This window comes from Pavona decussata, unplaced genomic scaffold (assembly GCF_977016875.1).
Source record: "Pavona decussata unplaced genomic scaffold, jaPavDecu1.1 SCAFFOLD_21, whole genome shotgun sequence".
NCBI classification, from domain to species: Eukaryota; Metazoa; Cnidaria; class Anthozoa; order Scleractinia; family Agariciidae; genus Pavona; species Pavona decussata.
In genome coordinates, this window is record NW_028145444.1 from 2,130,022 (window position 1) to 2,150,000 (window position 19,979).

The 19,979-nt window shown below is 38.5% G+C and overlaps 2 protein-coding genes across 4 annotated transcripts; one reads left to right on the plus strand and one right to left on the minus strand.

The window, feature by feature from the left end:
- Nucleotides 1-779: 779 nt before the first annotated feature.
- On the plus strand, nucleotides 780-19,255 carry LOC146486173 (uncharacterized). Of its 2 annotated transcripts, XM_085098925.1 has the most exons (11): nucleotides 780-850; nucleotides 1,657-1,737; nucleotides 11,667-11,976; nucleotides 12,529-12,787; nucleotides 13,286-13,459; nucleotides 14,560-14,664; nucleotides 15,590-15,684; nucleotides 16,365-16,449; nucleotides 16,799-16,859; nucleotides 17,501-17,661; nucleotides 18,049-19,255. In XM_085098925.1, exons 2-11 carry the CDS (start codon nucleotides 1,713-1,715, stop codon nucleotides 18,094-18,096), a joined length of 1,323 nt encoding a protein of 440 aa, XP_084955051.1. In that variant the 5' UTR covers nucleotides 780-850; nucleotides 1,657-1,712; the 3' UTR covers nucleotides 18,097-19,255. The 2 variants fall into 2 exon arrangements, with proteins under 2 accessions (XP_084955051.1, XP_084955059.1); XM_085098933.1 differs by lacking the exons at nucleotides 780-850; nucleotides 1,657-1,737 and adding an exon at nucleotides 8,698-8,859.
- Nucleotides 1,629-7,184, minus strand: LOC146486174 (uncharacterized). 2 transcript variants are annotated; one of them, XM_085098951.1, is made up of 4 exons: nucleotides 6,950-7,184; nucleotides 4,630-5,224; nucleotides 3,395-3,632; nucleotides 1,629-2,486 (listed from the first exon to the last, which is right to left on the minus strand). In XM_085098951.1, exons 2-4 carry the CDS (start codon nucleotides 5,163-5,165, stop codon nucleotides 2,268-2,270), a joined length of 993 nt encoding a protein of 330 aa, XP_084955077.1. In that variant the 5' UTR covers nucleotides 5,166-5,224; nucleotides 6,950-7,184; the 3' UTR covers nucleotides 1,629-2,267. The 2 variants fall into 2 exon arrangements, with proteins under 2 accessions (XP_084955077.1, XP_084955070.1); XM_085098944.1 differs by lacking the exon at nucleotides 6,950-7,184 and having other exon boundaries at nucleotides 4,630-5,656.
- Nucleotides 19,256-19,979: the final 724 nt, after the last annotated feature.

Below are 19,979 nucleotides of genomic sequence, written 5' to 3' on the forward strand. Positions count from 1 at the left end.
GCTTGTACTTATTTCTTTCTATAAATCTTTTATTAAATATTTCAAGTTAACCGATTTATATTGCATAAATATATTCTTGTAAATATCTGAAGGAAAACTGATACCGTGGTTCAATGAAGTTTGACCTAGGCAATCTTTTAGGAGTTTGCGGTGTGTGCATGCGTGCGGGAAGAGGAGGAGGGGGTGGGGGGTGGGTTGTCACGTTAAGAGAGTACTATAACGTGCACTTTAAATTTGTGATTGTGAGGCCAAGAATTATAGAGAGATGAGTAAATAGGTGAAGCTTACCAGAAGTCGTCCCATAAATGAGAGCTATCCAGGCACTATTATTCGGATTTGATTTCCATTTTTTCCCGGGAAATATTAAGTTGTTTAGCTCCCTGTCCAAAATCATTTGTGTTGAAAAAGAACAAAAAAAAAAAAAGGGAAAATAAAATGAATTCATGTATCGTGGATGATTGGCTAATGGCATGTAGCAAGCAAGAATGTTCATCTATGGCCGATCAGTGGCATTAATGTCAGTAGTTCTATATCATGAACGAATATTGGCCCGTCTCCACTTCTAAAAACATCGACTGATCACATGTTCTTTTTGAATGGAAATCCCTGGTATTGTTCACTTACGGCCCCAAAAGATTACAACTCCTTCGATGATTGCGGCTCATCAAAGAACGCTAACGCTTTGCTAAGAGTTTAAAATGCCGGGTATTGATCAACTGATTGGGATCAAGAGTTCTTATCCTGAGGAATATAAATATTGGTGTAGAATTATCAGAATAATTCACATCAAACCATCAGCGAGTGGGCTAACAGACCAAAATCCACGTACATAAAAAGAAAAAATCCTACGGTAAGCATAAAGATGTATTTTTTCTCGCGGTTTCCTTTCACACCGGCCGCCTGAAGGACCAATTGTTTTCTGAACTGAAGTAACGTTCTAATAACATCCATAGCTGAAATGTTGAAGGCTGGTTAGTGAATGCTCTTAAAAAAATCATTGTTAAAGCCGGTGAAATGCAAATCGCTAATGTGTTTAACGTTACTCGCCGAATCCTATTTCGCAGTTATCTGTATTCCGTTGTTTTACATGCTACGGCGGTCGCAACACTGATTCCATTACTTCACAAAATTTAAGGTTCACTATTGCAAATAATTTGTCCTTGATTCGGGGACACCCGACTGGACGAGAAAATTAATCACTTTGATCTGTTTAGATCTGTTAGCTCAAAATTCGAATCGCCGAAAATTTTAGGAAACGGAATCTTGTGGCTGCGAATTTACGAACTGTTGGTGCCGGCATTCTGAAAATGCTAGCTCCGTGGCCTTTTTCGCACTTTTAACGACGTAGTTGCTTGTTCGGAAACAAGGGGATTAGTTTTTTCTGTGTTGCAAAAGTTTGAGGTGACCTATCGCAGAAAACGGTAGGTTTTCTTCACCATTTCAGTCCGAATTTCTTGAGCGAATAATGTCTTTCCGACCAGATATTCACCGAAACGAAGCGTTGGGTGCCCGCGTTGATTGTTTTCACTGAATTTTAGCTTCCATCTATATGACGATACCTCATTTGACATGCCACATTGCTACTCCTTTGTTTCATAATTTAAGGTCAGTTATTGCAGACAACCTGTTTTTAATTGTTTTTATTTTCACTACAAGTTCCTTAACAACGATAAATCAGGACTATCAAGAAGACTTAATTCACATCGTCCGCAATGGAGGCGTTACGTTGGTATTGGGGTAGGTACCCGATTTAGTAATAATACTACAAATGACTGCTGTTTATCAATAACATTGGCTAGCGTAGCAACGGGAGGAAGTGTAAACTTTTCGGATCTTCTGTGAGAGCACTGAGACACAACATGCTTGCAGTGAGCTGAGTGCCGAGTCCAGCTAGTTTTACCATAAATAATCTCAAATATAGCCGCGTTTGAATCGTTCGTGGAGTCTCAGAAAACGAAGAATTGGGGCAATAGTCTTTTACTGAGTTCCTTCCTGTCCGGAAACCCTCGATCGAATCCAGCTGCTTAGCGCTTTTGCATGTTGCCTACCTGGGACTAGCGCTAAATACTACAATATAAGATCATATTAGATTGAGTGGTTTCAAAAGCTTGAATCTTGGCCTCCGCTCTCTGACCTGATCATGCCCTACTGATTGCTTTTGATAAACTTTTTCCATCTTCATATAATTTTATTCAATAACTAATACAGATACTTAAGGCCACTTATTTGCTCGTGCGAGATTATGAAGGTGATAAAGGTGCCATCCTTCATCGCCATGGATACGGGTAATAATAAACATCAAAGTTTCTGAGATCGCGAAAGCGCAAGCTATTCGAACTCTGGTGCGGTTCGGAAGACATGGAAGAGACATGACGTAACGGAGCCATGTAGTTGAGTACTTCCCAGTCCCTCTCGTTCTTGATATCCACGATTTCATCGACAATTGCACCATTTGAGATCTCCCGGATGTAGATACGCTTGGGAAACTGAAGGGATAAAAGACGTTTAGACATTTTAAGGACTTATATAAAGTAAATAAAAGAGAAAATTGGCGGCCCACCATGCCAGCCGATACCAAAAACAATTATAAGACAAATGGCAATAACAAATACAAATAATAAACAACACTGCACGAAAAAACGCCTTTGCGCACATCAAATGTGTGGTCAAAAATTGTCAAAGGCCGCCTTTGATTACCTTTGATTCGAATCAAAGGTGGCAAAGGCCGCATCTGATTCACGGTGGAGTCAAATTTGTTTCGAATCAAAGATATCATATATTTGATCCACCTTTGATGCGCGTCATAGACGGAGTCAAAGTTGTTTGATTTCAATTTGACGCGCGTCAAAGGTATGGTCAAAGTTGTTAATACATTTGAACTCACTTTTGATTCGAGTCAAAGGTATATGCAAAGGCGTCACATATTTGATGCGCATCAAATGTGTTGTCAAAAATGTTATTATATTTGACCTCATCTTTGATACGGATCAAAAAAAGAGCAAATCCAATTTTTCGTGCAGTGCAATATTCTGGAACAAGAAAGTCATGCACAATACAAAATTATCAAAAAAGAGATTGTTTGAGAATGATGTATTCTTCAGTGAATGACACAGGCATACTAGGAAAAAGGAAATCCGAGTGCTCCTATCAGGAATCGAACATAAGACCTTCCGATTACTAGTTCGGATGTTCTGCCACTGAGCTACAGGAGACTCGTGAGAGCTAAGGTCATTAAACTAGGTTTACTTAAAAAGAGATAGTGATCGAAAGAAAACCGCCAGCGTTTTATCGGGCATGCATGCGTCGATCGTCTACTAAACGTGATATCTTAGTATTATTTCAGGTGCCCCAGTGCGAACGGTACTAAACACAAGTCATGTGATATAATTCTTACCTGTGACCCGATCATTTTGTCATTCCCAGTTCTGAACTGAGGGTTGATCTTGCCATCTCTGTCATGAAGGTAACTGAACGAGCTTGAACTCTGAGGCGATGCTGCCCCATGTTTGCTGCTCTGATCTTTTGTTATTTCTGGGTTGGTTATGCCATCCTTATCTTTCTTCCTGTTATACGAAGCTTTGTCTCCGTTAACAACGTATTTTTTCATTTCGTGATCTTCTTGAAATCTTGATCTATTGACCACAAAAAGGTTACAATTAAGGACGGTGCCTACTAATACAGAGGTATTTTTGCGTGGTTTCTCACTATGCGGGAAAAGCAGATCTTAGCAAGGGCTACTGGAATCCAAATAGAAAATTGGCAGTAACCACGCATTTTTCAGAGATAATTAAGCAACAATAATTAAAAAAGAAAACAGTAAAATACAAAGCAATGTATGGCGTTTTTTTTAACCATTTTGAAGCTTTATTATCTCTGATTAATGCACGGTTACCCCCAATTTCCTTTTTGGATACCAAGAGCACTTGCTAAGTACTGCTTTTTCCGCATAGTTTTGAACCGCGCAAAAATATTCCTGTATTAGTAGGCACCACCCATAGGAAACCCGAGTATCTCTAGACGCGCAGAACGTATGCGCAGTAACAAAAGTAGGCACTGTCCTTAAGCATTAAGTAACAGTCTAGTTAACGTCTTTGTGGGCTTTTTCTGGATGCCGGCACAAGTTCACTTAGTGCAATAAAGGACAAGTAATACGGACAGCATTTTCTTGCAACTTGTCGCGCAAATGGCAAATGTTGCGTTGCAAGTTGTGATTGTTTGTTGCCCGTATAACCACCTCCGCGCGCAGCAAATTTTCATGTTACAGAGAGCAGACTTCGTTTCTACTTTCTGCTACACGAAAACTTGTTGCGCGCGGAGGTGGTAATACGGTCAACAAAAAATCGCTATACTTGCAACGCAACATTTGTTGCGCGACAAGTTTCAAGAAAATGTTGCCCGTGTTTACTTGGCCTGAATACGTGAAAAACTGGAATTTACCGAGAGTTGAATATGTCCAAGATGTTTATTTCAATGTTTGCAGGTAGAACATGCACGGGTCGTGTTTGTCCACTATAGACAGACAAAACTTATTTCTCATTGCAAATAAAACTTATTCAAATAAAGTAATCAAATTGTTGCAATTTTTTCTCTCAAGTAAGTCAGTCGAGAATTTGAAGAAAACTGACTTACTGTTTCAGCATTCCCCTGTACAGAGCATAACGCCTAACAGCTATATCGTGATGTTTGCAGCGAGTCATAAGAGATGTCTCTTTAACTTTAGTTGTGGTTTCAGCGTTGAACAATACGGCATTCGCTGGAAGACTTTTATATTGAGACGTTTTACTGCTTGAACTCTTATCACTTCCTTTGTCCTCGGTGCCTTTCTCTTCTATAAAAGACTGATAAACTTTTACTTCTTGAAACTTCCTCGATGTAGATTTTTCACAGTGCTTCTCACGTGGAAGAGCGGTGATTGGATTTTGCCCTCTTTTCTTATCGACATTCAAGGGAAAGTAACATTTTTTGCCAGTCTCCGTTTTGAGGCGCGCAAATTGCAGGTGCTTAGCGCACGAACTTCCTGGAGCTGTCTTTGTGACGGCTTGTGGTGTAATCCTTTGTGACATACCACTACGGCGAACACCTTTACATTTTTCTTGATCGACTGTTATGCATTTCTGAAGATTGCAGCTTTCCTTTGTTTTCTTAATATCATTGCTAAAGTACATTGTCCATCTTCGGCCTCGTCCTTTGCTCTAGTTGTACCAGCCAGTACTGATTTCTTCGCCTGAAACAAAAGGGCACTCTTTAATCACTATATTGCAATTATCTCATTATTTTCTACGTCACTCAATTCCAAGCAAAAAACAATCACATAATGCATTTTTATTTTATGAGCGGACTGATTGATGGATTCAACCGGTTATTTTAATCCATTCTGTTTGAAGCAATAATTATTGTAGTCAGTGTCAAAACTCCTAGGTAACAATTAGCTTTTCTTCCCACCTAGAAAAAGCATCGTCCCAAAGCTTAGGTACGTTTTTACTTTTGCGCCTTACTTTTTGCGATATGCCATTTCCGCCACCCCGGTGGCAATGTTTATAAGGTTTGTTTTCATGTCATCGTAGTCTGCTGTATGCCGTCCATGTTGTATTATATTCTTTTGAAAGTACAAACTCCGAGTTCTTTCCAACTGGCATGCTGTGATCTAACCGATACAATCACTTAATGGAAAGACTTCCTCACTACCTAACTAGATAGCTTTGTTTCTGATCTGTAGTATTCATGTGTCAGTACGATTACAAAGCTTAGCGTGTGTATTGAATAGTTTTCGGTGGTGTACTTCATGCTGTGCGCAACCCTATTATAAAGGTTATTGTAAATGAATCGGTTGTAAGAAAAAAAAAGTTATGAAATAAAAAGAGGTTATTCAGCGGACGTTTCGTATTTCCACTGAGTCTTTTCGACTTGTTTATAATTTATTATACACGGCATTTTTTCTTTCTTCAAATCTGGGTTTTTAACGTTAAACAGTGCGTTTGTTGCGCGCGCACCGATAAAGTAAAAAATATGGTCTCACTTTTCGGTTTGGGTGCGTATTTGCTCTCTTAAATGTTATGTCACAGAATAAAACTTAAACAGATAGGTCTTAACTGTAATTTTCTTTTACATTACTGTTTCACGTTTTTAACACCAATTCGCTTATAACGCCTAAATCTTCCGCCCGGAAAGCTCAAGTATAAAATCTATGTTGTACCAGTCATAGGCAAACGCGTAAAAATTGTCGACTTCTCAGTTCTTTCGGACATTTCAAATAACGACGAATTATAATTGGACAAGAGAAAATAGCAGAATTGATGCATGCCCTAATAAATTTCATAGGATATACAGTCAAATTTTAAGTTTTTGGGCAGGGACAAAGGCTTTGTATTATTGATGCGTTCTATTGTTTCGAGTTTCTGGTAATAGCAACGACTTCCGCGTCACTTTTTGTGCCTTGTATTTCAATCTCTCATATCCGATTTAACTGTGCATTGATTTCTGCCGCAGGATCTCCGACACGCTTAAAAATTGCTTTATCGTTCCTTATTTTATTTAATTTCCAAATTTTGATTGTATGCATGCACGGTTTCGCTTTTTCGCGGTATGTCAACATCTTTGATTTCCGCTTAAATTTATTCGCGAAAAAAAAACCTTTCTGTCCCTTACAGCTTTCGTTTTGTTTTGCAATGCTGAAAATCTGGAAAACGAACGTTGATCGGAATCGATTCAGTAGCACGGAAGCAAAATTTAGGAGATTAACAGATCTCAGCGCAGCGTATAGGGGTTTGTTACCCAAGAAATCCCTAATAATTTTAGTGGTTTGAGGATGAAAGCTATCAGTGGATCGACGGATAATAGAATCGGTTATAAAGGAAATATCGCAATAAGCCATTTATACTGCAGTGGACATATCCTCTATGATATCATACTATAACTAAGCTAAACAGAAATTTTCTGAAAAATGACTAACCTTATATTCTGATGAAACTTTCAAACATTAAAACCAAGATCAGTGAAGCTTTAAGAGTTGCTCCGTACTCAGCTGACAAATGACTTTTTTCATCATTGATTATAATCGTTTTTATTGACATCTCGTTGTGTTTGATTTTCCTGTGAACAAACATTCTCTATGTATGTCTTTTATTTCCTTAGAAACGGCTATTCTAAGCTGAATGCATTGCGCAGGTTTTTTCTATCGAAACAATCGCTTTCACATGTTTTTCAAACAATAACAGGATTTGCGAGGATTTTCTTTCTACCCAAGAAACCATTATGATATAATTGAAACTATTTTTTTACGTTAGGGCTCGAAAGTTCGTAAAGTACAAATATTCAAGTTTAGTTTCCGTCCGAGGAAGTAAATCGAATGATTCAGTCTTCACAGAGAAATCTTGAGATCGGAATAAGAAATTCTGCTCCTTTTTTTTCAGTTTTTTTTTTCAGTACAGTCAGCTTGGTTGTTTCGTTCACTATGATGATCAGATGATATACAGAACCAGGTAATGGGCTCCTGACAGAACTGAATATTTAAACGATCGTATGATTTACGATCGGAAGAACAGGACTAATAGAAGATGGGAAATAAAAAAGAATTAATAATGTTTAAGGAATTAATCTCTTGGCTATTGTGCCGCATTTCCGCAATTTATCACAATCCATCATGTTATCAACTTCGCTGTGCCGTGGAGTGAAATAGGAAATCAATTCTAACCCCTCTCCCACAAAACAATCGGGAACGGACTGCGCTGAGTTACAGAAGGCGGAACTTACATCAGTTCTATTTGCCGAGTACCGAATAAATTAACCAAAATTCAAACTGAGAAAAAGTGAAATCAGTGCCGCAATTACTCAGCGAATCAAGAAAATAAATAGCAATGACTCACGGGTTCGAATCCCGTTCTGAATGTTTTCAGGACAGCTTAAGTGGTGTACATAACAGCGATGATGTCTCATTTATTCAAAAGCCGCTATTCGAATGATATTTCACAATGGCAACTCCCTCCTCGGAAAATGCTACGTCATCATTACTAATGTTACGTCATGATCACAAATCACCGTACGAGATCGAGAACCGGCGTCAAAAAAGCAAATCAAAACAACAACCCTTTGCGCACATTACACTTTTTGATACCTTTCTTTGCCGTCACTGCACGACTAGGACGTAAAGATTCCTGATGGGACGTTTAATGGAGGACGAAAACACACGACGACGAATTTTTCTTTCTCTTTCTAAACTTGGGTGCGGCCGGCAAGAATTCAACTCCAGGAAATTTCACCTACTTTTGACAAATAAAGCGAGTTGGAATAATCACGACGACGTTTGTGAAAACGCGAATTCATTTTAATAGTAACGTTTTCGCTGCCCTCGCCGTCGTCGTTGCTAAAACTCCCTAGTAAAATTGTTCCCATTGGATTCTGTGCGCACGTCGCTTTCAGGCAAAGACAAGGTTTCACCCGGTATACAAACTGTACATTTCAACCACTTACGCAGGGACTCCAAAGATGCGGTATGGATCCAAAACCCAGCCGTGGCACCTCAACAATAGCAATATACGTTGCCAGAAATTTGTGGTACTCCATTGATCTTTGAAGCATGTATGTTCAAGTCACGCGCCGACAAGCCCAACAACGTGCGTGGGCGGAAGCACTCTTGTATGTAGTCAGCGGCAGTTTTAGCATGCGCAATGTAGGCACCAAGAGCGTATTAATTTACCGCGATTGTTGTCGATCACTTTGTACTCAATTTGCGAGCTTTTCATCTCCGAAAGTTTCGGAAGCTTTTAGCGTACTAGTTTACTTTTAGTATATATTATTTGGCACAGAGAAGGCCATTCAACTGAAAAATCAGACCACTAAGCTTTCAAGTGTGCGCTTTTGGAGGTAAGTTTTATTCTTTACGCGGTTGCCTTTTAGCATGAAAATGTCGTTGTGATATTTTGCTTTAAGCTTTTTATCAGTTCACAGTGGTGTAAGTGTCGCATACAGGGCGTTTTCTTTCTGCATTTTCAACTGACTCTTTTATTTTATCAAAGAGGCGCCTCTATTTCCTTGCAGTTAGTGATCGAACGCAGATCTCTCGTCAGTTATTTCATGTTTCTCTGTGGAAATTTTTTCCCAGTGCGCTGAATCTTCTTTAATTTACTTCATGACGCAAGCCTATTATAATTTGGCTACTGAACGCAAGAGTAGACAGCGAAAATCATTGGGAATTTCAACCCTTATCGTCAAAAGGTATGGTAGAATGAAGGTTGGCTCTTTATCCTTACGAAATAGAATTACCTCGCGACGAAAAAATCGTACAGTCGTGGAACGAAACGAAAGCTCGAGTCTGAAGAAAGAACCGTAGGAAAAACATAACGCTCAAGTGTAAGCTTAACCATCTGAAAGATTTAGCAGCAGAATTTTCGAGTTAGCTCCAAGTTCTTTTTCATGGGTGAACTAAATTTGAACGGAGAACCGGAATAAAATTGAAATACCACTGGAAATTCTTTTAGGGGAGAATCAATTGCTTGGTAATCTGGGGTAAGCATTTTTCATTGTTCTCGATGCTTTCAGCTTTTCTGCGCTTTGGGCTGTTAATTTTTATTGTGTAGTCGAATGAACTAGAAAACTATATGCTTCTAGTGATTTCAGATTGATATTTTATAACCTGAGTTTGTAAAGTCTGTGGTGCATGCGATGACCATGATATAATAGTGGCGTCGTTGTCAGCTGCAGCAACCTCACGTTGTCCTCTTCATACTTCATACTTGACACTGTTTCACAAAGTTTAATCTCCATTTGGAGAATATCTTGATACTTTTCTCTAGGCTCTCATTGTTCATTACGAACAAACTCCAATCTGTAAACTTTTTCCCCTTTCTTTTAGCTTTCAAAGTTCAAAAAATTATTTTTAGGGATTGTTATTTTAAGCACATGACCAATCTTGGATCTCACTTATGTAGCTCTTCCAAGGGCAAGTTACAACATTTTATGTTTCAAGAATTTTTTCCTTCATAATCTTTCCCTCTTCCATGAATTGTTGTGCATTTTCTTTTGAGTTATCAATACAAAGAATAGGGCATCGCTATATTAATTAAACTGCTTCATTTTCCATTACCTGGTAAAGTGGGTCAGTCAGGCGGTTACTCAGTCAGTCAGTTATAAAACGAAATAAAATAAAACAATGGCCAAGAAAATATGCATTTACAAAGTAGTAAGTAAATGAGTCCAAGCAAGCCTTGCCTTTCTCTTACCTATCGAACGCTTTTCAGTAATGTGCCACTATCACTTGAAAATGTGTTTAAAGATGCCACGAGGGTCAATTTAGATGTCACAGTTACTTTAAGATGTATAGAAGCACAGAAAAACTTTGAAGCGCCCAAGGAAAGGGAGCAAAAGGGAGCAGGCAGTGAAATCAGAAATACTTTTCTGTTTTTTCTTTTTGAAAAGAGTTTGGCTAGTCAGGTGATGTGAAACAACTTGTCTCTGTGATGATGTTATGACGTTTATTGTGGTATATAACAGCTGTATATGGATGGTGTTGCTATACATAACTGTAGAACAACAATATGTAGCAAAGGTTGTGAAAGGTGAGACATTGAAGGTGCTGAAAAAGAATAAATTGCTTTTGTTTGTAAAAATATCAAATTAAAATTGCATTCCTACATTTACATGTATGCACCATAGTGCACAATAAATGTTTTCAATACTACAGAATATTTGAAGAGTTCTTCATTTGTTGTAGATACTTAGAGTAACCTGATATTTTCCACAGTTGATGAAGGGTAACCAAAAATATAAAAGAATTATTCTTTTATATCACATTACATGTATTTCTTACTAATAGATATAAAATATTGTTGTGTGGAAGTGATATACCACAGGTTAAGGTCCAAATTCCTCAAAACACCAAAAAATATTGCTTGAATAGTCCTCTTTGGCATTTTGTTTTGACTGGTCAAATTTAAGAGTATCCAGAAAAGAATCAAGAAAGAGTTTCTGTAAGTTAAATCTCAACTTTATGGACATTAATAAAGAAGAGATTGGTGCAAATCAAAGCAGCTTTTTCCTGTTTGTTGCAGGAATTTCATTCAGATTTTAAACAGTCAGACGGGAGGTTATTGCGCCTGGGCAGGATAGTTAACTTGCACATGTTCTTGCATTGAAAACCTTGGTTGAGATGTTAAAAGCAGCTGGGCAGTTGTATTCACAGACAGTCAATTTGCCCGGTTGCTGGCCCTTAATGAAAACCCGCTCACAAGTGTGAACCATTGTGTAGTAAGCACAGTCACAAACACAAGAACTAAGCAGCATTGCAAGTTGATAACTTGCTAAGACATGCTTGTGGTTATTGCATGTTGGTAATGTTATTGTGCTTTTCTTATGTTTATAGTTGTACTTATTTCATGCATGATAACCAGACAGGCTTAATTTTGATTGTGGGAACTTGACAAATTTAGCTCCACTTACTACCCAGGGGTTTCATTAGGGCTGGTCACTGGGCAAATTGACTGCCTGTGGACGTGACTTTGCCCAGTTGCTTTTAACATTTCAACAGACTTTTTTCATAAACAGCATATCCAAGTTAACTAACTTGCCTGGGTGCACTGATCTCTTTCCTGCCTGTTCCAAATCTTAATGAAACCCCTGGCTAACACCATAAATTTCCTAGTGTAGTCTTAGAACTGACAGATCTTTTGTCATAGGATTAAAGATGGGACAGAGTGACACTGAAAGCACATCATCATCCATGAGGGGAAATCCTGGCTCCCCCCGCGACATTTCATTACTCCTTGATGAACCGAACGCTGATATTCCAAGTTTTCATCAACCAGCCCCAATATCACCTTCAGTGTCAACCTCGTCAAGCGAAACCAGTGAGCTTGATAATTCTGTGATCATTACAAACCAGACTCCTAAACGCTCGGAGATTCCTGTCATTGATCTGACATCTCCTGATGATGGAGAGGAGGGCGTAGGAAGAACACAGGGAGGCGCAGCAGCAGCTCCACCTTGGTAAGAACAGCCGGGTTAAACTTAAAGGGCCCAAGTCAGCCACACCTTTGTTTTTGTTTATATGCGAGAGTTTGGCTATTATATTGTATTCGGAGCATGTCGAAATGAATGAAATCACTGTGAAACTACTAAAGATAATGAAACATATTTTCAGGAACACAGCTTACAGTACAGCATTAAGATTTTGCTTCACCATGCAATATCAATAATTTCGATGGCATCAAAAATGGCAGAAGCGGACTAGGGTCCTTTAACTATAAAATGTCGCTACTGACTATCATATTTTTGTGCAACATCAAATGGTTGACTGAAAGTTACAGGTGCTTAATGCTGCAGCTTAATTTTGACCAATAAGTGGATCACACAAAACCCCCTCCAGACCCTTATGGAAGCAGAGCTTTGAAGAAAGTTGTTCTTTGCAGACTTCAAAAGGCCAACCTAGTACCACTGGTAATAGCAGTGATGGTAGTAGTAGTAGTAATGTCATTGCTACAAAGCTTGCATATTGGGACTTCTGTTCATAGGGTTTCTTGTTGTTGCTTATTTTTTTAGTGAGGACTTTGCTCAGTTTGCGTCCAATTTCCGTTGGCGTATACAAGCAAGAGATTCCCGTGCACAACGCTTACCTCTGAATGAAAGTCGTTTGCGTACACGCCGGTTTCGTGGAAGGCATATTCCTTATACCCAGTTATGGGATCGGGTTCCTCCTGTTGCAAGTAGACACGATTCTCTGCTGGCAGACATTGCTGATTTTGCACCGAGACCAGGTCCCTCTGCTGACAACAACTCTCCCATTGTTATTGAAGATGAGGTAAAAAGTCCAAGGACATCATTAACTGTAGATATATGTAATGTAATTGCCAACAAATAAACCAATCTCACAGTTAAATAATTGCATCTCAAGTTTAGAAGCTCAAATTTCAGTAAAATTAGCTTTTAAAAGTATTTTTTAACGAACAAGTTAAAAACGTCAGTTAATTTTTAATCAGGGATCAGCGTTAATCAGCTTTCAAACAACCAGGCCCTGGTTTTTAACTGGTTACCGTCATAACTGGGTTGTTTGTTGTTGCAAGGTGTGTGCGACGTAAGAGTTAACTGTATTTATATTCCACTGTTAAGGTTCTCACGTATGTAAGCATTTATTTATTGATAAATTAAAGTGTGTTAAGAACCAGTTATCAGTTTTTATACATTGCAGTTGTGTTTCATTATTAGATTGTTCCTTTCAAAATAATATGAACACTGTTTGATTTTTTTTACCTATATATTTGTGTGTTTTTAAAGATGCCTGTTTTGTATTTTTATTTAGCGATCTCCATTCACGCAACACCAAGTCCCACCAAACGATGCTCCCAGTTGGTTTTTGTCTGATAGACAAAATCGCATGGAACGATTCCGTCGCCGTCTCAATGCGACCAGGCAAGCAACAAGATGCTATCAGTATCTTCAAACTGACGAAGCACTTGCCCACAGATTACAACAGGTGACTCTTGCTGTTGATCATTTCTAAAGGTAGCATCGTGCAAATTGAGTTACTACAGGGTTCTGACTTCCTACTAACAAAAATGTCTATTGAAAATAAAAAATCAAGGGTTTGAGCTACCTCGTGCAAACTATCCAGGAGCTAAATGGACCCTTCTCCAAAATGGCGGCCAAAAATTCAAATAAGTTAAAATTAAAAAACGTATACCAGCATTAGAAAGAGCACTTTTACTTTAGTAACCCTGCAAAGTTTCAGCATATCAGGTGTAATATCAGCTGAGAAAATGTAAGTTGAAAAATGAAATATATACATTCCCCAGTCATACAAACGTCTGTAAATTTGTCAAATTTCATCTTACATTTCCCAAGCTGATATAACACCTAATATGCTGAAACTTTGTGAAGGACCAAAACTAAAGGTGCTCTTTCCAGTGCTGGTATCAGTTTTTCATATTTCAGTTCAATTTTAACTCATTCAAATCTGTTGCCGCCATTTTGGAGAAGGGTCTATTGGTAGGAACAGATGGAATGTTCTTTTGAGATACAGCTAGATAGTTTATTTACACTCAGAACTGACTGGAGTTGATAAGGCCCCTAGAAAATTGTAATGCTAATATGCCGAGAAATACATGTAAACAATAAAATTAACCAAACTGAAATTCCTAAATCGACATTACAGAATTAAAACTGTCATGTTGTTCAGGGTGTTAAGGAAGGCCTGCAGTTCTGTATCACTTAACAAATTTTCGCTTTGGTCTTTTAAGACTACACTTGGGAAAGCGTGATTAGTGGGCATGCTACATGTAAATACGCTTTCATATGACCAAGTCATCAGTGACTATGAACATGTATTATAAATGAATGAATAACAATGTACAGATTGTTTCACTTATTGTTGGAGTGCTCTATGCATAGATTTGCAGAGCAAGATAGAAATGAAAAGATGGAAAGTTGTTACTCGAGTTTCATGCACTACGTTCTGTATTATATATATCTTAAATTTGTCTATTTGTTAATTTTTTCTATTAGCCTTTGGTTGTCAGCTTATAAGAGCTTTGTTTTCTATTTGACAATCATGTTTGGCTCATTCTATATCACTAGGCTGAGTATACTCGTGATGTAGAGGAACATAACCAAGCTGCTAGGGACTCAACCCAACCATCTGCAGCCCGAGTAGGAAGTTTGCATCCCATACCACATACAGTGGTGAGAAATATTGTGCTTGTTGCTTTTTCTTTGTCTTTTTTTTTTTTATCGATTTAACTGTCACTTTTAGTCAAGCATTGTTCAAGTTAAACCAGCCATGATTGCTGGGTGGGGTGGGGTGAGATGGGAGGGGGTGACAAGGAGGCTAGCATGCAAGCTATTACAGTACACCTTTTAGGGTATAGAGGCAAAAAATATTACAAGAACTATTTGTCAATTAGTCAATTAAGTGATTTGTGTTTTTGTCTCGTTCAAAATTGGTACCAGTCCGGGGTGAAAATGAATTTAAGGCACATCAATCACCTGATCATTTTTATATGGGAGCCCCCCCCCCCCCCACCCCCAGGCATGATTGTTGCATAAACATGCTCCTCTGATACCATAAATTTTATGGTATCAGAGGAGCATGGTTTGGCCATTCCTTCTTCTAGTTGTCTTCAACCTTGTTTGTCACATTGTGAAGTTAGGAAATACTTCACTCAGGATTGGTCTCTACTTGTACTGATAGCTTAGTGGTTGGGGCATACTCAGTGTTCAACACTAATGCTTGCCCACTTGCCTGGGGCAAGTAAAACCCCGGTAAAATTTGCCCGATCAGGCAACCAGATGTTTTGTTCTTGTCAAGCAAGAAATTGAGACAAGAAACTCTTCTCCTAAGCTCGGGATATTTCATACCCATAGATTGAAAAAAGGTACATAGTTTGAACAATATTCAACCAAAAGAACATGATCATGAACCACTGTGCATGAAACTATTGTATTCTTTGTGCCCACCATGTTTTCAGTCATGCGCAAGAAATGTTGGTAGATTTCAAAGTTATGCCGAAAATTTGACATCAGACAGTTGTGCTCTCAGCCCTTCAATTGTATTACATGTTCACTTTGTAATGTTTGTTAACCATCACATTTGTTTAATTTTCCTCAGCACCAGCCTCCCCCACTGCCGGTGCGACGTAGGCGTCCATTTCATGCATCTTTTGGAAGCCAGGGGTTACCTTCCGAGCTCCTGCTCCCTTTTGTGTAAGTATAGTTGTCACAAAAATAACAATCAATTTTCATTAAAATGCTTCACAGTGTTATTAATATACAGTTTAGGCCATTTTCACAGTGGCGTCATTTACAACAACTACCAGAACTCTTGAGTTTGTTGTTTTCTTTTGTAAATTAGGGATAAATTGTTATGTAAACCTCACTGGGATTACAAAATTTTAAATAAGAAAGGAAGAATGAAGAGGATTCTGGTAGTTGTAGTAAAATAATGTCATTGTGAATATCGCCTATTGCGATGGAATTGTATGTGGTATATAAATACAATTCTTGAAGCACCTACTCTCTACCTGTACATTTACCGGTAAGTAAACTTCTAAACTCTTACATTGTAAGCTATGCATAAGTACGGTGTGGTTCATACAAATTCTGAAAAGCTCAGCCTCTTAAGTTAACTTTAAAAAGTCCTTGAAACTGTGAAAAATGTTACTCCCAATCTACATGTATTGTCCCAAAATATTTTAGAGTCTGATAACAAAAATTGAAAGAAAATGTGATGTTTACAGCATGTGATGGTATCTGGTGCTTGCTATTAATATTTTGTCTTTCAAAGGCCCCTGAATAGTCCTTGAATTTTGTTTAACCAAAGCTTTAGGTCTGCCATGAGGAGACTTATTTTTAACCTTTTTTTTTTTTTGGCATTAATCTTTTAGGTCGGTGGTATCTTTTCCTCCTCCTCCTCTTCATCATTATGGTGACTCAAACTCAGCTCATTCAGCTGAAGGAGAAGATTATGAGGTAAAAACAATACCAGATGTTCTCTCCCAAAGAGTGAAATGATCTTGGTACAAGCTTGGCTGGTCACTTTTTGGGAGAAGGCACCTCAGTCTATACTTTTATAAAGTCAACGTTCCAATCGTAGCAGTATGCAGGATGTTTGTCCCATGAACCTAGTTTAATGGCCTTAGCTCCCACAAGTCTCCTGTAGCTCAGTGGTAGAGCATCCGAACTAGTAATCGGAAGGTCTTAGGTTCGACTCCTGATAGGAGCACTCGGATTTCTTTTTTCCGAGTTTGCCTGTGTCGTTCAAACTGAATAACACATCATTCTCAATATCATTTTGTTCTTATAATGATGTCTCTTCCAGGCGTTATGGAATCTCAGTGAGAGGATAGGCTTAGCCAAGGCCCGAGGACTCAGCAAAGAAGGTACTTATAACCATCAGAACTTATATTCTTGTGTTGTTGTTTTACTTTTGAGTCTGGATGAAACTTGAAACTGTGTCCATTCAGATAAAAGCTCCTGAGCAGTACTCTCTTGTGCTAATGTTTATTTGCCATACAAATTACATTTTGGTTTGGATGAAATCTTGAAGTGTGACCACTCAAAGCAATTGGTGAATACAGTCAACTCCCTTGGAACCGCGAGTTAGTGTCCTTAATAGCCAGAGTCCGCAATGGCGGGAATTTATTTCAGTCAAACGTCTGTAGTCTTTTTTTGCCGGGGATTTAGCTGCTGTCAATATTATCGGGGTGTCCATAGTAGCAAGGTGTATTGTATTAAGTCTTTATGAAAATGCATGCAAAGCAGTTTGTGACATCATGTAAGGAATAGACCCATGCCCCTTACCAGCTTGGTCATGGGACAGATAATGGCTAACTTTTACAGCTTATAAAAAGTCAAGATTTAGTCGAAAAAAGGCGCAAAAAGGCTCAATGCGTTTCAAACAGGTGCAGAGATTTATTTAAGCGAAAACATTTTTTTGGGGTTATGTGCACTTTAAAAGTGAAGGAGTTAAAAAATCATGCTGGGCAAAACTCATCATTACGTTGCACCGTTGTTTTTTCAGTGATTGACAGCATTCCAGCCTTCCGCTACAGTGCCAGTTCAAAAGATTCATCTAATGGGAACTGTGTCGTGTGCATGAGTGATTACATCAATCGAGAAAAGCTGAGGCGCCTACCTTGCAACCATGATTTCCATGCAAAGTGCATTGATCGCTGGCTTAAGGTGAGGCTTGCAAATAAATATTTTTTTGGTTCCTTCAAGTAAAAAGTGTTGGTATGGTATTGCCTCAAATCATTTGGACATCAGCCGTGAGTTTCGTGAGGTGGACACGAGGGTAGTGTGCGTGGTTTGCCCTTGCATCCACCTCATAAGGAACAAACAAAGCAGTCGGCTCATTTGTGTTTTGGCTGCTTACAGGGTGATCTGAAATATATCTCATTTATAATGTCAATTACAATGATCAATTGTACCTTGCCATCGTGTTATGCCACCTTGCATTGAGGTTAAATGTTGGTTTTCTGGAGCAAAATATTCAAATGTCTAGGAAGCTTATTATTATATTTATTTTTATAATAAGATAATTTATTATTCTTTTTGTTCACTTTGCAGAACAATCGAACCTGTCCAGTGTGTAGAGAGGAAATTGTAGAGTCTTGATCACAGCCTGTGTACTAGCATAGACAAGTTATTAGCAAATCTGTAGTATCTTTGCTGTTTTAGTAGAGTGAAAAATCTTTGGAATAATTATGGCATAATAATATTGTAATTGACGCTGCATTGCATCCAAATTCTGTTTAGTGTTCTCTGTGTACCTTCACAGTGGGCTGGGAGAAAGAATAATATTGTTTGGCACGCTTACTAGGTACTGGCGAAAGATACGAAGCCAACTGCATTTGTAAAGGATTTTATTTGTAATGTTTTGTTTCAATTTCCACTGCAGTGCTAGCATTGAAATAGCTGTTATCATTTATTTTCATCTTAAGCTACCTGCTGTTCAATCCTAAAAGTCAGAGTTCTCTTCTCATGCCAGTCAATAGTAATATTTTATTATTAATAATCTGTTTTCATCGGAACAATAGTCCCCATCACAAGGACTGCATCCGGCTCTCTTATGACAACCTCATAGGTCCCTTTTTGCTGCATCAATATTCTACAAGGCTGTTTTCTCCATGCTTTAAAGTCTGCCTGTAACTTGTCCAGTACAAGTGCAAGTTGTTTGTCATAACAAATATTTGCCTTAGCACTCTCGTTTTGAAGCTGTAAATAAATGAGCTTTGTCATCTTAGGTTGGGCAGTTTTGCACGTGTAGCAGTGGTTCATATAAAAGCCCTCAAATTATGGTGTCATCCGCCATAATTTTCAAAAGTTTTACATTTTGTTCATAGCTTAGACCTCACCTTTTTTTTAATTTTCGAAAATCATCCCATGTTAAAGGGGCACTTTTGTCATGCCCCTGCCCTTTAATATAGCTTATTTATTTAATAGATGTTTGTGCAATACAATGGATATTATATTCTAAATTATCTGATTTTCAAGAAACTGCCCTAAGACATTATGTATGCCGAACTAAATTCATAGCATTCTTTCCTCCGAATCTGTGGAGAATTTAGTTATGCTTGGAATGGTATTGTTATGAAGGAAGACAAAGCTAAACGCTAAACATCGCATGTACATGTATGATAGCTTATTAATTACGTGATTCAGATTAGTGAAAATTTGTACATATTATTTAAAACCTTACTGAGTATATTCATGACACGATTACATTTATGATATATCAAGGCATTATGATAGCATTAAACACATTTGTACAAAGTTTGACCCGCCTTTTGCTTGTGTGTTGTGTACTCTGCAGAAATATATTCCTGGTAACTACGGCTTATTAAACTGCAGAATACCTCGCCACTCTAACAACATTCTGCGTAGCCCGGTGCACAAAAACTAATTAATTAATTAGTTAATTAACTAATTAACTAAATATTGAAATAAGTAACATAATGATTAACATAACAACATAACGTATCATAATAATAACATCAACATAATTAACAATAATTAACATGACGTAACATAGTTAACTAATATTAAAAATCTTTTGACCCAAAACCATTCCAAACAAAGATCTGCTCGAAAGGTGTGGAACCAAATTCTTGGCTACCATCCTAATGAGAAGGCGCTGGAGGTGGATTGGCTACGTCCCCCGCCAAGAAGCTTCCTTCGCCAAGTCTGCCTTGCACTAGACACCAGAGGGAAAGCGAAGGAAGGGTCGTCCGAAGTTCACGTGGCAGCGTACAGTGGAGAAAGAAATGTAACAGATGAGAAAAACCTGGAGCATCATTTGGGTCATGGCGAAGGACCGGCAGAATTGGAGGGATCACGTCGTAGGCTCGATTACCAGCCGCTGTTCGGGAAGATGAGCCCGCACTCATCCCCCCTCGGGGAGGATCACAGACCGGACCCGGGAGACGGCGGAAATCGAGCCTAATCACGTCGCTGTCCTACGCGCCACCCGGCGTAATGGGCATGAGCGAGAGGAACAT